Source organism: Lithobates pipiens, unplaced genomic scaffold (genome assembly GCF_037356315.1).
Source record: "Lithobates pipiens isolate NorthernLeopardFrog02 unplaced genomic scaffold, aLitPip1_a1.2 Scaffold_19, whole genome shotgun sequence".
Lineage (NCBI taxonomy): Eukaryota > Metazoa > Chordata > Amphibia > Anura > Ranidae > Lithobates > Lithobates pipiens.
This window is the reverse complement of record NW_027507764.1, coordinates 18,044,218-18,063,468: the sequence shown is the minus strand read 5'-3', so window position 1 is coordinate 18,063,468 and position 19,251 is coordinate 18,044,218. Positions and strand designations below refer to the sequence as shown.

Here is a 19,251-nt window from a genome sequence, read left to right as displayed (position 1 = left end):
GCAGCAGTTCATATATTTTAGATAGCTTATTCTTATGATTTTGCTCCTTTAGTATTATCTGTTCAAATTTAGTTAATGGTCTAGTTATTGAGTTTTTATTTAACTCGATACATTTTTCTAGTTGGTAATGTTGCAGCCAATCTTTTTTAATTTCCAATCCCATATCGAGTAAGTTTGGCATCTTTCCATCCGCCAAAATCTGTATTAATCTTACATTCTCCATCTTGTTCCAATTTAAATATCTTACCCCTTCCAAAGCTGGCTTAAATTCTGGGTTGGACATCAATGGAGTCAAAGGTCCAGTTCTGGAGGATAGCTTTCCCTTTTTCAGCACTGCGTCCCAGATTTTTAAAGTAGCTCTCACGAAAATTGGCATTTCCTTTTTTTTTGTTCTTAATTCAGGTTTTATCCAAGGTAAAAATTTGAGTTGTATTCCCGTAATTTCCTCTTCCAACGTTACCCATTGTTTGTTTTCCTTATCATGTTGCCAATTTATAATTCTAACCAATGATGCTGCTTGCATATATTTTACCAAATCGGGCAATGCCAGCCCTCCATTTTCTTTTGTTCTGGTTAGTGTTTCTCTTTTTATTCGGCAGTTTTTTTTTGCCCATACGAAGCTACTTATAGCTTTCCTTAAATCTATCATTATCTTCCTAGATGGAACAATGGGTAATGTTTGGAATACATATAATATCTTTGGCAGTATCTCCATTTTTACTATATTTATTCTACCCAGCCATGAATATGTTATTTTTTCGTATTTTTGCATTTGTTTTATTATTTTACGTATAGTCATATTATGGTTTAATTCTTGTATCTGTTTCAAATCCTTCGGGATCATGACTCCCAAGTACTTGATTGCCTCTTTTTGCCATCTAAACGGAAATTCTCTTTGCAAGAGTATCTGTATTTCTTCTTTTATTGTGATGTTCATCATTTCTGATTTCTCATAGTTAACCTTAAAATTACTTACTTCCCCAAAACGATCTAGTTCTTTTATTATATTAGGAATTGTTATAATTGGGTTTGTTATATACAATAATAAATCGTCCGCATATACTGCTAATTTGTAATCCTTATCCCTGATTTTGATCCCTTGTATGTCTTTATTTTTCCTAATTGCATTAATTAGATGTTCCATCACAATTATATATAGTAAAGGGGATAGGGGGCAACCTTGACGGGTCCCGTTCGATATCTTTATGTATTCCGAAAGTATTCCGTTTACTCTTACCTTGGCTCTCGAATTGGCATATAATGCCATAATCCTACCTAGCATTTTTGGGCCCAATCCCAACTGTATTAGTGCCTCCTCTAAGAACCGCCATCCCACCCTATCAAAAGCTTTCTCAGCATCTATAGTTAAAAGACAGGCAGGGATGGCGGTCTTTTGGGCATATTCCAACAGCGTGCAGGTCTTTATTATATTATCCCTAGTTTCGCGCCCCTTTGTAAAGCCCGTTTGATCCAGTTTTATATGTTCTGGTAAAATAGGGGCTAATCTGTTAGAAATGATTTTTGAGTATAGTCTAATATCTATATTTGTTAGTGAAATAGGGCGGAAATTTTTACTTAATGTGTGGTCTTTTTCTGGTTTTGGGATAAGTATAATGTGGGCTTCTGTACTCTGTGGTGCGAAGGTCTGCATTTTCGTTATAGAATTATATGTTTTTTTAAGTATAGGTATGATTAGATCTTGGAACCGTTTATAAAACCTTGCTGTATATCCGTCTGGTCCTGGGCTCTTTCCCAGGGCCAGCTCGGCAATTGCCTGTTGAATCTCCTCTGTTGTAATTTCTTCTTCCATTTCCTCAATGCTTTCCCTAGGAAATCTAGGTGACGCTGTTTCGTTAATATATTTTCTAATTTTTTCCGCCCTTTCCTCTTTTTTATTTTCCTGTTGTAATTCTATATTATATAATTTATCATAGTATTTTTGAAATGTTTTTACAATTTCGGTTGGATCGTATGTTATTTCCCCATTTTTTTTTAAGATCTTTACTATAGATGTCGTGGATTGCTGTCCTCTCAATGTTCTTGCAAGTAGTTTTCCTGTTTTATTACCATAATAGTACCATTGTGTTCTGTTCCTATCTCTTATACGAAGGGACTCCTCATCAAGCACGGCCTGCAGTTCGATTTTTTTATCTTTTAGAAGTATGTTATCCTCTGATTTCAAACTCTGTTTATGTTTTCCTTCCAATATCCCGATTTCCAACAATAATTGATCTTTTTTTTGTTCTTTTTCCCTTTTTATCCTACATCCGTGCTTGATGAACAGTCCCCTCAATACGCATTTTAATGTTTCCCATTGTATAGGAGATGAGGTACTATCTTTATCATGAATTAACTGAAATTCCTTTATCTCTCGTTGTATATCTTCCTCACATTTTTTATCTTTAAGTAAATTATCATTCAGACTCCACGTTCCTCTTGTTTTTCTATATTCCATTATTTTTAATTCCAGATATATTGGTGCGTGATCTGACCACAAAAAACCTCCTATATCTGTTATTGGAGTCATCATTAATCCAGATTGATTCAGGAAGAAGTAGTCTATTCTATGATAGGAATTATGTATATTAGAATAATATGTGTAGTTCTTTTCTTTTAAGTGTTGTACTCTCCATATATCAATCAATTGATATATATCTAATAACTCTTTAAATTCTTTTAATTGTTTATTTCTCCTCTGAGGATGGGTATTAGTAGTATCTATTTTCGTATCCATTATAAAGTTCAAATCTCCGCCAATTATTATTGTTCCTTCTGCACTATCCATTACTTTCCTTAAAATTTTTATCCCTGTCTCAATTTGTTCGTAGTTTGGTAAGTAGAGATTAATAATTGTAAACATCTTACCAAATAATTTAACCTTTACAGCCAAAGATCTACCATCTTTCCCTTTGTATTCCTGAACTATTTGATATAACGTATCTCTATGGAACGCTATTGATACCCCTCTTGACTTGGAATATGGGAATGTATCGTGAATCCAGTTAACATAATGCTTATTAGTTAATTTCGGAATATGCTCTGAACGAAAATGCGTTTCCTGGAAAAGGACTATGTTTACCTTTCGTTTGTGGAAGAAGTTTAAAATTTGATTTCTTTTTGAGGGAGAGTTAAGGCCTCTTGCGTTAAAAGAACAAATTTTTAACCCCTCCATGTTAAAATTCCAGGAGGGGGGTCAATTATTCCTTAATGTACGGGGGATCTCACAAGGTAACAGAAGAAGAAGAGGGAAAAAGTAGGAGAGAGAAAAAAAAAACAAAAAAAAAACAAAAAAAAAAACAAAAAAAAAAACAATAATTACTCGTTCCTTACACTCGATCCTAACACCTCGACTAATCCACTCACCACTCACTTCACTCTTTCCTACACTTACACTACCCTATAATGACTTAAAAAAAGTCTGACTTACTTAACCAGTAAGGTCCCTATTAAGAGGAAGGCAGTCGGAACCGCTGGTCTAGGTTGACTATTCGTCAGTTTTTCCATTGCCGCCTATTTTTTCATATTTTTATTTACTATTATTGCTTCTACTGCTGAAAGCTCATACCATATTTCATATCATTAGGTTTCTTCACTTTTTTCTTTTCTTTTTCCCTCCCTCCTCCCTCTCTCCCCTCCCCTCTCCCCTTCTTATCGGTGGTTCCAAAAAAAAAAAAAAAAAAAAATATTGGGGTCATAATCATAATCGGGAAAGGGAGGGGATAGGGATAGGTCACGGGGAGAGATGGGAAGGGTAGAGGGAAAAATAAATAAATAAATAAATAAATACATAAATAAAAAATTATTGCATACATTTGTTAGTAGTGTTATATTCAAATTTTTCTTATTATTTAAATATATCCCATCTCCCCTCATTAAACACATGCCTGTGAAAAAAAATAAATAAATAAATAAATAAAAAATTATTGCATACATTTGTTAGTAGTGTTATATTCAAATTTTTCTCATTATTTAAATATATCCCATCTCCCCTCATTAAACACATGCTTGTGAGAAATAATAATAAAAAAAAAAAAAATGAAAAAAAAAAAAAAAAAAAAATCCCCGGCTCCCTTATTCACTCATTGTACTCATTGTATTTTTACTATACTTGTTTACCTTATTTCGTGACAAAAAAAAAAACCCAACAACACCCCTACAATCGCTAATTTCATTGATTATTGTACTCATGTGAAAAAAAAAAAAAAAAAAAATCCCCTAGTCACCCAACCCATTTTGCGATATCCTACGATCATTTATTACATTTAGTTATTATGCTTGTGTGAAAAAAAAAAAAAAAAAAAAAAAAAAAATCACCCCTACAATCTCTTATTTCATTGATTATTGTACTCGTGTGTAAAATAAATAAAAAAAAAAAAAATTATTAAATAAAATAGATATATATATATATATATATATATATATATATATATATAAAAAAGAAAAAACCCATTTTACCTTATTCACTCATTGTACCTTTGCTATACTTATTTACCTTATTTCGTGACAAAGAAAAAAAAAAAAAAAAAAAAAGATGTGCACACATATGAAAACCTCCTTCCATTCCTTCTCTTCCCCTCCCTCCCCTCCCCCCTCCCATTTCATTACCCTTTTAATTATGTGTATAGTTTCAAACAAACAAAAAATAAATAAATAAATAAATAAATAAATAATAAAAATAAATCAAGTCTCCCTGCCCCCATCCTCCTTCCCCTCCCTCCCCCCGACCAATTTCTCCAGTACTTATATTCTTGTTGTTGTTTTTCTGTATAGTTTTGGCCAGTCTGGTAAATCTACTAGTGGGAGATCAAGAATTTTTACAAATTCCGGTAGATCTTCTAGGTTCCTATAAACAGCTATCGAGCCTTCATATTGAACCTGCAATTGGAACGGATATTTCCATCTATAATGCAAGTTCTTTTTTATAAGTTGATCCAACAGGGGTTTTAATGCTCTTCTTCTGTCCAAAGTATATTTGGAGATATCCTGAAAAAATATTAGTTGTTTTCCCTCATACTCTATATATTTTTTTTGTCTTGCTGCCATCATTATTTTGTCTTTTGTTCGTGCATAATGCATCCTACAGATGACATCTCTAGTCTGACCAGGTTCTATCCTTCTTGCTCCAGCTATTCTATGCGCTCGATCGATCATCAGTTCTTCTACAGACAGGTCCCCACACAGACCCTGGAAGACCCCTTGTATCGCTGAAATCAAGTCCTTTGAGATCACATTTTCACTCAAACCTCTAATTCTTATATTGCTTCTTCTGCTTCTGTTTTCCTGTTCATCTATAGCAGTTCTAGCTTGTATTAAATCCTTTTCCTGTTCTTGTATTCTTACTCTTAATTGAGCCACTTCTTGCTCCATATTAGACACTCTTACGTCCAGTTTCCCTATTGTTTCCTGTGTTTTTTGAGTGGATACTTTAATCTCCTGGATCTCGGTTTTATAGGAGTCCTCCAGCCTGTGTATGTATTGATCCATATCCGACCGGGTAGGGAGGGAGCGGATATATGTTCTTATGTCCCAACTCTCATTATCTCCCTCCCTTTGTTCTGTTAATAGTCCTGTTATCTCAATTGGTGAGCTATTCCTAGGCTGGCTTGTAGTTTCCTCTCCTGATAGCCCCAAAGATGTTGATGTTTCTGCCATTTCTAATAATTCTTGCGATATTTGTAATGATCGTGTTGTCTGCGATGTATGCGATATTTTTAATAGTTGTTGAGGGGATTGAGATTGATCCTGTACCTCTACCTGTGGGTGCATTTGCTGAAAAAATTCCTTAATATCCGTTGTTTGAGTAGCTTGGGCCCCTGTAGATCCTTTATTGCCACCTTCCTTTTTATTTTTTTGGCTTTGGGGTGTTTTATTTCCCCTCTTTGGTGCCATAACTTTAGCTTTCCTGGGATTTTCAGCCTTTTTCTAAAATCCGTTATTGTCCCTTTAAGGAGATTGCAATACTTTAATATTTTTCAGCAATAGATTTACCTTAGCCTAGGTAATCTTTCAAAAAGCCAATATATCTCAATAGCATTTAAAGGGCATCCTTATATATGTACACATAATAAAACAGTCCTTGAAATTCCATAATTATGTTAATCCAAGCTTTTTTTTTTTTTTTTTCCTTGTTTGTTTAGACTTTATACCATTAAACAAGCAGATTTGAATTATAAGTATGAGTGTGATTCCTCTCTTCCCTTTCTTACTATCTCTCTTCCAGGACCTTTTCTCTTTATTTTTACTTCATTTAATATATAACAGTCCTTTAATCTTCTACCTTGAGAGAGAGATTTTTTTTTTTTTTTTTTTCCCCCACCGTCCTTAATTTACTTTGTTTCTTATTTAATATTAATATTGTTGTTAAATCTTACGTCCGTCTTTGGTTCCTCCCTGCAGCTTTCTCCTTTTCTTTTCTTTGCTTCTGCTGTCACTCAAAAAATAGAAAAAAAAAAAGGGTTATCTTCGTGGTCTTCTGGCACTTTAATCAGCCCTGGGGTTCCCCCCAAAACCCCCCAGGGTTTCCAGTCCTCTGTCGCTAAGCAGGGCTCTCCGTAGCTCCCCTCGAGATTTTTCCTGATCCCCACCTGGATCCTCCGGGACCGCCGCCGTGTGGACGGTCAAACAGCTAGTAGCGTTGGTGGCTGGCTTCCGCCCACACACCGCCGCTCGCGCCGGACCTTCTCCACCCCTTCGGCTTGGCTGCGTCTCGTTCCACGGCGCTCCACAGGCTGTCTCGGGCTGGCTCGGGTTTCTTCGGGTTTCTCTCGCTCCCCCTCCCGCTGGAGCCTCTATGGTAAGGCTCAGGAGGGCACGAACGTCCACTGCAGGTTCGTAACCGATCGGATGTAGCAGATGTAGCAGGTACGGCAGTATACGAATCGACTCTCTCGGCTCTCTCGCTATTGAAAATAAATCAGGCTCTCCCACTTAGTAGCTGGCATGAGCTTTCTAAATCTTCGAGCCGCATATGTCAAGCTATAGCAGCGGCAGCATTGGATCTACTCTACGGAACAGCAGCCATCTCTCCCAGCAGCTCCGCCCCTTCCTCCGTCCAACTGACAGAATTGGATTACATGCGATCTGATTCCAGTGCCCAGTACCATAGCAGTTGAAGATTAAACAGAGGTAAAGATGGCAGCTTCCTTGGCTGAAAATGATAGGGGAGTTTACTTCCACTTTAAAAAAAAAACAGACAACGTTGTCTAGTTAAAAAGGGGAAAATACAGCTGCACATAGACTTACACATCTCTCACCAATATATCGCCACAGATACACCATATAAATACAGCCAATCAAGCTATTATACAGAGGGGTATGTAATGATTATCGGTATGTGGGTAGGGTGTTAGAGAGATCTACCAAGCTAAATAGAAAAATTATCGTCCAGCACCACCAAAAACAAGATTATAATGCACTATTACATGCTCGGTCAGAAATTTCCTTAGGTGGCAGTTCATAGATTAGCTTTGTTTGGTTAAGCAGCTAAGCAGTAAAGCATGACATTGTTGGTAGTTCATAAATTAGCTTTGTTTGATTGAGCGACTGCATAGCAAAGCATTATATTATTGTAGACACAGGCACATAGCAATCCTGGCATACATAAGCATATTGGCACATCCGCAGCTTGAGCAAAAGCAGAGTAGGTGGAATAGGGGAAGAAAAGCAAAAGCAGAGCGTCACATATAGCCTATAGCTGAATCCTCAGCATTCTCATACCATGTTGTCAGCACTTCTTACCGCTACTTGCTTGCAGAACCATCCGTCACTTAGAATCAAGCAATCCACCGCCGGAGTAAGAAATCTCATACCAGTTGCACTGTGTGTTTGATAGTGCTAATCCATGCTGTATACGGCCGTTTATTCAAAAATTCCCGCCGCTCGTCTTGCACAAGCTGCCGCCATTCAGGTCGCACTCGTGTAGTGGGTTAGCAGTTTCCCCTGTAGGACATGCTGACGTCACACCCGCTGGAATCTTTTTAAAATTTTTATTTTTATTTTTAATGAAGGACTTTTCCCAACGGTGTGTGTGTATTTTTTTAACTATTGTTTACACTTTCCTTGTGAAATGGTAGGTTTACTTTTGTACCCCCTTACCATTTCAAACAGCCAGGATCTGGGGGTCCTCTTGTTAAAGGGGGCTTCCAGATTCTGATAAGCCCCCCACCCGCAGACCACCACAACCACCAGCCAGGGTTGTGGGGATGAGGCCACATGGTGCTTTGAGGGGTCACAGTCCCCCAAAGCATCTTCCCAATGTTGAGGGCATGTGGCCTGATACGGTTCAGGAGGGGGCGGGGCGCTTTCTAGTCCACCCTCTTTTCCTGCGGCCTGCCAGGTTTACGTGCTCAGATAAAGGGTCTGGTGTGGATTTTTAGGGGGAACTCCACGCCATTTTTTTTTTTATTTGGTGTGGAGTTCCCCTTAAAATCCATACCAGACCTGAAGGGTCATTGACAAGTAAGGAGATACACAACACCAGGTGTCCTGCAGTTCGCAAAGTGCCTGGGTCTGTACCTTTTCCCATTCGGTAAAATAAGGCTAGGTTGCGTATTGATGTAGTCGCAGATAATGCATCCGCCACACGTAAAAGTTCCCAGTCTTTTGCAGCTATCCGACCGAAAATTACCCATATACTCACTCTTGACCAAATGGTCTTTGCGTGAACAGGCTCGTTTAAAAGTAATGGACGATACTTTGGAAATATGGGGTTGCAACTTTGGATCGATTTGTAACAGATGCCAATGTTTGTGCAGGATCCTCTCAATAGTTTTATGTTGTTTACTGTAAGTGGTAATTAGTCTAGTAATTGGTTTAGAATTCTCACATGATTTTTTTTAAAACAAAACGTCCGACCTTAATTGACCCCGTGCCCGTCTATACGGTTTCTTTAAACGTGTATCTATCTAGCAGGCTATTTTTCAAAAAACGAATTTCTGCTTCCCGGATTAATTCAGAATCCGTGGAGCAATTCCATCTTAGCCCTTGTACACACGGTCGGACAATCCGACAACAAAATCCGTCGGATTTTGTCCGACGGATTTTGTCTGAAACTTGTGTTGCATACACACGGTCGGACAAAGTCGTCAGAAAATCCGATCGTACGTAACATGACAACGTTATTTCGTTACGACGGGACTACGTTCAGGCTAGTAGCCAATAGCTTTGGTCTAGGAATTTGATCTGAGCATGCGTGGCACTTTGTCCGATCGGAATTCTCTACACACAATCGGACAAAGTCTGATCGGATCATGTTGTCGGACAGTTTTATAGCCCAGCTTTAAAACTTTGTCCCTTTGGATATTCCGACGGAAACAGTCCGATGGAGCCCACACACAGTCGGATTATCCGACAACACGGTCCAATCGGACATTTTCCGTCAGAATGTCCGACTGTATGTTCAAGGGCTTAGTCTTAGGTACTGTCCATAAGGAATGGACAGGAAAAAAAACCTAGGATGTGGGCTTGATGCATGTTGAATAGTATTACCAGCGGTCTCTTTGCGACAGATAATGTACCCTCAGACGATTTCATAATGTTTACATCAAGAAAAGTAATCGATGTACTACTGAAAGTCATTGTGAAAAACAAGTTAAAACCATTATTGTTAATGATCTGTATGAAAGACAACAAGTTTTCTGATGTACCGTCCCATACCATATGTATGTCATCTATATATCTAAACCATGCCAAAACATGGATAGTGTATGATGAAAATTTTTCATCAGATAACAAAGATTGTTCCCACTCCCCCAGGTACAAGTTGGCATATGATGGGGCACAACATGTCCCCATCGCAACCCCCTGCACCTGGAGGTAGTGGGATCCATTGAAAGAAAAAGTATTGTGCGTAAGAATGAAATCCAGCGCATCTACCAAAAAAGAATAGAATTTTCGATCATCTCTATGGGACTGTGATATAGTGTGTTTTATTGCTGCAAGATCTAAATTGTGCGGGATCCAACTATATAACGTCTCAACGTCAATGGCAACTAAAAAGCAATCGGGTGGGATGTGTAAGCCTTCCAGATTTTATAATAAATGGATAGTGTTCTTGATGTATGAAAATAAGTTAGTAACGAATGGTCGAAGATGACTATCAATTCATTTACTTAAATTTTCCATCAGGGAACCACTCTCAGAAATGATGGGACGGCCTGGAGGATTTGTAGGATTTTTAAGAATTTTAGGTAGGCAATATAAAGTTGGAATGCGTGGGTATGGAGTTCTAATATATTCCGAAATATCTTTATTGATGGCCCCATTACAGAAAGCATCATCTACTAATTCATAAAAGATACCATTGAATTTATCAATGGTGCTTTTTGAGATAGGTTTGTATCATTCTTTATTTGTGATCACTTTCTCACACATGGAAGTATACTGCTCATTGGTCGTGATAATAATATTACCACCCTTATTGGATTGCTTAATTGTCAGAAAGTGTTCTTTTTTAATTTTTTTCCAAGGCCTCTTGTTCTTCTTTGGTGAGATTACTATAAGATGTTTGAGATTTTCGTTTTTTTATCTCAGTGGTAGTTGAGGCTATAAACGCCGCAAGATTAGGATTACTTGTAAATGTAGGAAATTTGTCAGACTTTTTAAAAAAAAATTGTTGTCATACACTATCCATGTTTTGCCGTGGTTTAGATATATAGGTGACATACATATGGTATGGGACGGTACATCAGAAAACTTGTTGGCTTTCATACAGATCATGAACAATAATGGCTTTAACTTGTTTTTCACAATGACTTTCAGTAGTACATTGATTACTTTTCTTGATGTAAACATTATGAAATCACTTGAGGGTACATTATCCAGCGATCTTTATCGCAAAGAGACCTCTGGTAATACTATTCTACATGCATCCAGCTCACATTCCAGGTCTTTGGTCCTGTCCATTCCTTATGGACAGCACCTAAGATTAAGACGGAATTGCTCCATGGATTCTGAATTCATCCGGGAAGCAGATCTTTTGAAAAATAGGCTGCTAGATAGAGGCTACTCATCTACATGTTTAATAAAAGCGTATAGACGGGCACAGGGTCAATTAAGACATTTTGTTTTTGAAAAAATCATGTGAGAATTCTAAACCAATTACTAGACTAATTACCACTTACAGTAAACAACATAAAACTATTGGGAGGATCTTCCACAAACATTGGCATCTGTTACGAATCAATCCATATTCGCAAACCCCATATTTCTAAAGTACCGTCCATTACTTTTAGACGAGCCCGTTCATTCAAAGACCATTTGGTCAAGAGTGAGTACACGGGTAATTTTCGGTCGGTTAGCTGCAAAAGACTGGGAACTTTTACGTGTGGCGGATGCAATATCTGCCGCTACATCAATACGCAACGTTACCTTATTTTACTGAATGAGAAAAGGTACAGACCCAGGCACTTTGCGAACTGCAGGACACCTGGTGTTGTGTGTCTCCTTACTTGTCAATGTAAATGTTTTTACGTTGGTAAAACAAAACTAGAGTTCTGCAAAAGAGCAGCACGACACATCACTAGTATGAGATGCATGGATCCGGACCTCCCTTTGGGGCGACATCTGCGAGACCACCATGCAGAAATTTTTCCTCACTTCCAGTTCACCATCCTGGGTCGGATTCATCCAAATAACAGAGGTGGAGACTGGAATAAGATCTTGCTCCAAGGGGGGTCCGTTGGATCGCTGACCTCAATGCAACTACATTTCCAGGGCTAAATACCCAATTTAGTTTTCGCCCTCTCCTGGATGGTTTTGTATCCAGGGGATGTGAAAAGGAATAAATATTAGTGATCACAAATTTATTATATTATGCTTTTCGGATGCATAACTGTCTGATTGTTCTTATGCACTATCATTTGACAAATCTGATACAATGTATGTTTTCTGAATTTTAATTTTTCTTTATACTATGTATAGTCTGCATACTATTGTAAATATCCGTCATGCTAACCTGTTTTAAATTCTTACTGTAATTATTATTGTAATCTTTTTTGTAATTGGTTTTCCTCTAAAAGGTTTAAAGAATATGTACTAAATACAAATCTCTCTACAATCAAAGATTCAATTAAACATGTGTCCCAATCTCACTGGGTCACCCCAATAATGTCCAAGATACGGGTATAAAAATTTTTTTTTTTATAATTAAGGTGTTTTTTTGCTGCCTCGATGGGTCTCGTTTATGGTGCGCCCAGTTGTGCCCGGTGCACGGGGCCTTCCCCTTGTTTTATCCCCGAAAAAAATAAACCTTTTCCTTTGGGTGCTCAGGGATTTGGGGGCGGGCCTCTCTATACGCCGCTTGGCTGGGGGTGCATATATATTATTATTGCCCCCTATGTCTGTCGGCTATTGCGCCGGTGGGCTCTTTCTGCGTGATGCCCCCCGCCCATATGCTGGATGGGGTGGCGCCACTCAGTTTTTGCTCGGAGAGTTCCTATGAGTGGGATGCCCACTCATATGTGCTGCTTATTGGCATTGTTCTTATTGATGGCTTTTCCCATGGTGTATTTGGTTTTATTGCACGACGGTTGTTCATCTAAGTATACACTTCCTGGTAGTTTGAGGGCTGCCAGGAAACCACCTATAGGGTTTGTTTTTCCCCATTTTTCCCCTCCTCCTATGTGCCAGCATTATTTTCTATTTGTTGTTTCCATGTGGGTTACATGATGTAAGATGTCTGCGCTGTATCTCTGTGTTCGGACGCTTTCTGGTGACGTCATTGCGCTGTACGTGACAGCGCTGTGCCATTCGCTAGTTGTTTCCTCTTCTCCGTACATCATTGCTGACACCAACGGCACAGGCTGCACTGCGCAGGCGCTGGCGGCTTTAAAACAGCTGGCGACGCTCTGATCAGTGCATTTGTTGCCCTTTCGGACATCACACATGAAATTACTTATGCTGTTTTGCATTTCTCTGGCCCAGATTGGAGGTGGGTATTAGATTAATTTTGCTTCATGTCTCACTGGCTTGTCCTGTTTGATACACAAGGGGACACACTGAATGGATAACTATCTCCATATGGAGAAATACAATCATTCAATACATATGCCCATTATTATCAGCTATGCTGTTCCTATTTACACTTCCTTTATATATTTTTTGTTTGGCAGCACGTATGTTATAACAACTTTTTGTTTAATGAATATAATGCATATACTTTGGTGGTATCCTTTGCCAGCATTTAAGTTGTTTATGGGTTATAATTTACCATGAACAATATAAATGATAGATAAATAAAGAAATCCCCCTTTTTTACATTTATGGGGTATAAATATAGATATGTTTCAAGAGTTTTATAACTGATAAGCTTAGTATAAGTTTTCCTCTTGTTTTATTCTTTGCTACATAGGGCAATCATTTAATTTTAATTTTTCATTTATTCTCTCTGTCTTTCTTTATTAGACTTTTGTGGTGACAGCCACCTTTGGTTCCTTGGCACAGTCTGGCCGGCGTCTTTTTAACGATGACCCATCCTTAGGTTGGGAATCCTGGCAGCAAATCAAAACATTCCCACATAATAAAGGTTTTTTCTTTTTGAGGGAAAATTTTCCATATACCGTATATACTCGAGTATAAGCCGAGATTTTCAGCCTCTTTTTTGAGGCTGAAAGTGCCCCCCTCGGCTTATACTCGAGTCATCGCCGTCTGACTGCTCGATCAGCGTATCGAGCAGACAGACGGCGGACATACTACAATTCGAAAGCCGCGCCTCCGCCTCCGCCTCCGCCTGTGATAGGCGGAACACTCAATTTCCCAGCAGTCAGTGTTCCGCCTATCACGGACATCCGCTCATCCTCGTACTACGGACGAGGATGAGACGATGTCCGTGATAGGCGGAACACAGGCTGCTGGGAAATTCAGTGTTCCGCCTATCACAGGCGAAGGCGGAGGCGCGGCTTTTGAATTTTAGAATGGCCGCCGAGGCGCCGACGAAGAGCGGCGATCCTGACAAGGCACGGGACGGAGGCAAGGCAAGGCACGGCACGGGACGGGACGGAGGCAAGGCACGACACGGGACGGAGGCAAGGAGGCAAGGCACGGCACGGGACGGAGGCAAGGAGGCAAGGCACGGCACGGGACGGAGGCAAGGAGGCAAGGCACGGGACGGAGGCTCGGGACACAGGCTCGGGACACAGGTAGGCTGGACACACACACACACACACACACACACACACACACATGGACACACACACACAGGGATGGATGGATGGAGACACACACACACAGGGATGGATGGATACACACACACACAGGGATGGATGGATGGACACACACACACACAGGGATGGATGGATGGAGACACACACACACAGGGATGGATGGATGGATGGAGACACACACACACAGGGATGGATGGATGGATGGACACACACACACACAGGGATGGATGGATGGATGGACACACACACACACAGGGATGGATGGATGGATGGACACACACACACACAGGGATGGATGGACGGACACACAGGGATGGACGGACACACAGGGATGGACGGACACACAGGGATGGACGGACACACAGGGATGGACGGACACACACACAGGGATGGACAGGCATGTCTCACCCTCGGCTTATACACGAGTCAATAAGTTTGCCAGTTTTTTTGGGGGTAAATTGGGGGCCTCGGCTTATATTCGGGTCGGCCTATACTCGAGTATATACGGTATATAATAATTTTTGTACAGAATCAATAGTGGTACGTACCTTGGACAAATATGGGTGTTAGCCCTTGTACACACGGTCGGAGATTCTGACGGAATGTGTCCTATCGGACCGTTTTATTGGATATTCTGACTGTGTGTGGTCTCCATCGGACTGTTTCCGTCGGAATATCCGACGGACCTACTTTTCCAACTTGCCGGTAAAATCGGATATACTCCAATCATGTGTAGCCTACTCCGACGGTCAAAGTGCCACACATGCTCAGATCAAATTGCTAGACCGAAGCTATTGGCTACTAGCCTGAACGTAGTCCCGTTGTAACGAAATAACGTCATCACGTTATGTACAATCGGATTTTCCGACAACTTTGTCCGACCGTGTGTATGCAACATTACTTCCGGACCTCTTCCGGAATTAATCCATCGGAATTACTCCGACGGATTTGGTTGTCGGAATCTCCAACCGTGTGTACGAGGGGCTAACAGTGATATATTTTTTGTCTTAGTAGACATGCCTGCTAAAGGAATTTTCTCTTCTTGAATTTTTTTTTCAGATTTTAGTTATATCTGCTCTCCTGTAAATATGCCTCTGAAGAAGGGAATTTCTTCCTGAAACATGTCAGGCTGCTGGAGTATATATATATATATATATATATATATATATATATATATATATATATATATATATATTTGTATAATCTATTCTGTTCAAAGATTGTATGTATATTTATGATTCATGCATTGGTATTATGTATGGACTTTTATGTCTATGCATATGTTGTGTCTTTTTTATCCTTTTTGAATAAACATAATTTTATGATCATTTTAAAAAAATCTTGGTTCGCCTTAAAAGTCCCACTGTACCAGGGGGTACTGGTATCCCTTCTATTAGGGATTTTTTCTAAATATGAATGTTTGGGATGTTGGCAACAACTCTGAGAACTCTATGTTTCTCCTTATTGGTTCATTTACAATTAAGCACAGATGCGGAAGCACTGATTTGTAAATGGACAGTAATAGCAGTGACCTCTAATAGTCTCATGTAATGGGTCTCTAGTCTATGACTGTCTTCTGAAGCATTTCTCCAGTTCCCACTAACTCCTATACTATGTTTTCAGTCTCTGACTATCTCCTGTTACATGTCCAGAGTCTCTGAGCATTTTCTGTAGCATTTTATTTACTGAATATGGAGTACATGATGTCAGGGGCTCCTTATATCAAGAAAGTTAAAAAAATTCTATCAGGGATTTTTTCTAAATATGTGCTTAAAGTGGAAGAAAAGTCCCCCCCCCCCCTTCTATCTATCTTGCCTAACCTGTATAAAGAATATGTGTTTTTATACAGGTTATGCAGGAAAGGTAGGATTGGGGGGGGGGGGGGGGGCTGGGGGTATGCAGACATTTTTTAAGAAAAGTTAGGATTTCCTTCCACTTTAATGACAGACCCCTTAACAATAATTCCATCTAATATTTCTTTTAACAAGATCAGTTACAATTGGCCTGAAGAGAAAAAAATACATACAAAAAAAAAAAAACAAGGATGGACAACGCAGAAAAAAATAAGATAATGTGAAAGAAACTTTATTGTCTTTAGTAAGCACCTAAGTAAGGAAACACTATCATCATCAGAACAAGTTTGAACATCTTACATTTGAGGTTTCTCATCTCTTTCTGATTATCGTCACCAGGACAAATATATAAAGAAAATTTCCCCAATGAGGATACAGACAGCAGTGGTTCCAACCCTTCTATACTTCATCCAAAACTAGATGTTTTTAGCTAATTTTTAAGTGGTCTATTCATAAAAGATTTCCCACAAGAATTACACAAATTTTATCCAAGATTCACATAATTGGATTCAACTGGAAAAACTTGTGAATCCTGGGTGAAAACTGTCCCCTACGTGTAATACACATTATTTTTTATGTATAATGAAAATCAAATTCTTGAAAGATGTCTGTAAAGAGTTTCTTAAAACAGGATTACAAGGTATAGAGCAGAAAATGTCCTCTAGCTGGATAGGAGAACAGTCGTATCATCAAGATGGACATGAAATTTGATGATGAACTTTAGGATTCCTTCTGTCGTGGTCCTCTGAGGTTTACCAGCAGACATGCTTCTCCTCAGCTACGGGGTCACTGTAGACCTCCACCTCGCACAAGTGCAGGAATTCATTGCGCCCCGGGATCACCACGCTGACGTATTGACCCTCCATTCCATTACAGCAGAAAATTGTTGTGGCATCAGAAACTTGGGTGACCTTACCGCACCTGTGGAGAACAAACAAGGATCAATGGAATGATACAGAAATTACACTTGTTTACTTGGAGGAGGTTTACTAAAGGCACCCAAAGTGTTCATTAATTCTATTGTCATGCCTGTTGGCCATTTAGGTTTCTCCAGAAGCCCACCTGAAAAATTCTCAGATAGCAACCTCTACCTCCTTGCATTGTTTTTTTTTTTTTTTTTTTTAACAGAAGGAATGTTTATTGAAGTTGTAAAACATTATACATGAGAACAGTATATTCACATTACAAGAATCAGTCTCTCAACAGAAATAATAATGACAATTAAGTCTCCCTAGAGCCGTCCATGTTGATTAGCAATTCATCTCCTGCTGCATAGTGACTACCATTACCAGCATTTCAGCCTCCTATTGCATCTGGCAGTGGGAACATCTTTTCAGCTAAGGATGGGACAGTACCTATACATTGTGAACTCCCACTGTTATGCTACATGCAAGGGAAAAAAAGAAGGAGAGGGAGAGAGGTGGGGGGGGGGAGGAAGTCAGGAAGGGGAAGGAAAAGAGGAGAAAGGAGGAAGGGAGAGGAGAAGGAAGGGGAAAGGAAATAGGAGGAGGGGGGAGGGGGAGAGAAACAAAGAGGAATGCCACATAGAGATTTACCCATCTTCCCCCCACCAGAGCAGAGGTGTACCCTATTCGGGAGCATGTCTTTCCATGCTAGCTGTCACTCAGTCCTTGGCACCACTCAATCCGGCCAAATCCAACTAGACCATAATATGTCTAGCCTGCACCCAGGGTGCCCACATTTTTTCACATTTTTGGGGGCAGTTCCGTCCCATATATGTGTAGCGGGGTCTCTTTAAGGACTATAAAACTACTGTTCCCAGAACCCCGCTGGTTCCCAGGATGTTTTGAGTTATGCCCCAGAGACTTATGGGGGAGGGCATATAAGGAGGGGGAGAGGCCTAGTTCACTCTCTTTGGACACCCCCCTCTCTCCTAGCAAGAGGAGGCCTGTGCTGAACTGCTGAAGGCACAAGGCCTAAAGCCTGGGCCTTGTGCTCTTTTCCAAAGAGCCCTCTGCCAGCTTAGCTGCACCTGAGAGACATTTTCTCATCTTTGCTGCAGTACACCAGAAGGATTGAAGACTCGGAGGTCAGTGGATTCCTGTTCCTAGACGAAAAGGCAGAGAAACCGGACTTGGACTTGTCCGGGTGGTGAGAGCTGTTTAAAGACAGATGCTTTATCTTTATTATTCGTTTGGATTACAAAGTTGTTCTTCAAGTGCACCACCGAAAGATTGCTAGCGAATATTGTTTCACTGGACTTCCATCTAGATCAGTCAGGCCTGACTGCATAGGTAGATAGTGTTGGGTGTTAGTTTACCCATGCAGGGAAGTAGCTGAAAAAGGGCAGCGTTAGAGTTGCATAGCAATACTTTATTATGCTGATTACTCTGTTTATCTTTATTACTGGTTACTGCAGGGACCTGATTATGTGTTGCAATCCAAATGTTTGATTCATGTTATTCCTTTTATAAAAACAATAAGTAAAGTCAGTTATATACTTTCAAGGATTGTCTATGAGCTTGAGTTATCCACCCACGCACACACACATATTTAGAGTATAAGCCATTTAATGTGTATTGCTAGATACTAACTGTGCCAAAGTGGGTAGTGCAGATTGCCGGGGGGTTGGCGGAGCTGTGCTCAGGACCCAAACCAAACTTGCGGCCCTCTTAAGTGAGGGTATCGCTATACGTGGGGGCTCGTAAATCCGGGATTTCTGAGACAGCGGTGAACACGCCAGAGGTACCGGCATGGACCCACAGGGAGTCAGAGCGTGGTGTGAAGCGGCTAAGGCCGACCCAAGGCAGTCAGTGGTCATTAGCCTCCCAGGGGAGAAATGGTCGACTGAGACCGTAGAGGAGTTAATGAAGTCAGTGTCCCCAGACCATGAACCATGGGTGATGGAGATAAAAGACCCAGACATCTCATATCAGTAATCGCTAGTGGAATACTGGGATGGGATGCCGGAGGCTTGCAAGTGCAACTGTGTACGGACACAAGACAACAGATCCTATAGGTTGGTGCACGCAACAAAGGAGGAGCCATCGCCAACGGGATCACCGCAGGCTGCGGCCCGTACCTCACCCGAGAGTCTCAGATCAGCACCGGCCACCCTTAGCGCAGAACTGTGTGCTGTCCTGGGGGAGATTGTGGCCCAGTGCAAGAAGGATCCCACAGATTACCCGATGTCGGGATACATAAAACTCCGGATGTTTTCAGGGAGGAAACCTGTACCTTCGGAAGAAGAGGGATTTGAAGAGTGGCTAGATAGCGCA

At 40.2% G+C, this 19,251-nt stretch overlaps 1 protein-coding gene across 1 annotated transcript in view; it reads right to left on the bottom strand.

Moving 5' to 3' along the window:
* Positions 1 to 16,223: 16,223 nt before the first annotated feature.
* The window catches only part of LOC143997916 (fucolectin-like), a 39,598-nt gene continuing 36,570 nt past the window's right edge, over positions 16,224 to 19,251 (bottom strand). Inside the window, exon 3 of the mRNA XM_077493738.1 lies at positions 16,224 to 16,933. Within this exon, the coding sequence (XP_077349864.1) occupies positions 16,765 to 16,933 (169 nt within the window). The 3' untranslated portion in view covers positions 16,224 to 16,764. The remainder of the gene's footprint in view (positions 16,934 to 19,251) is intronic.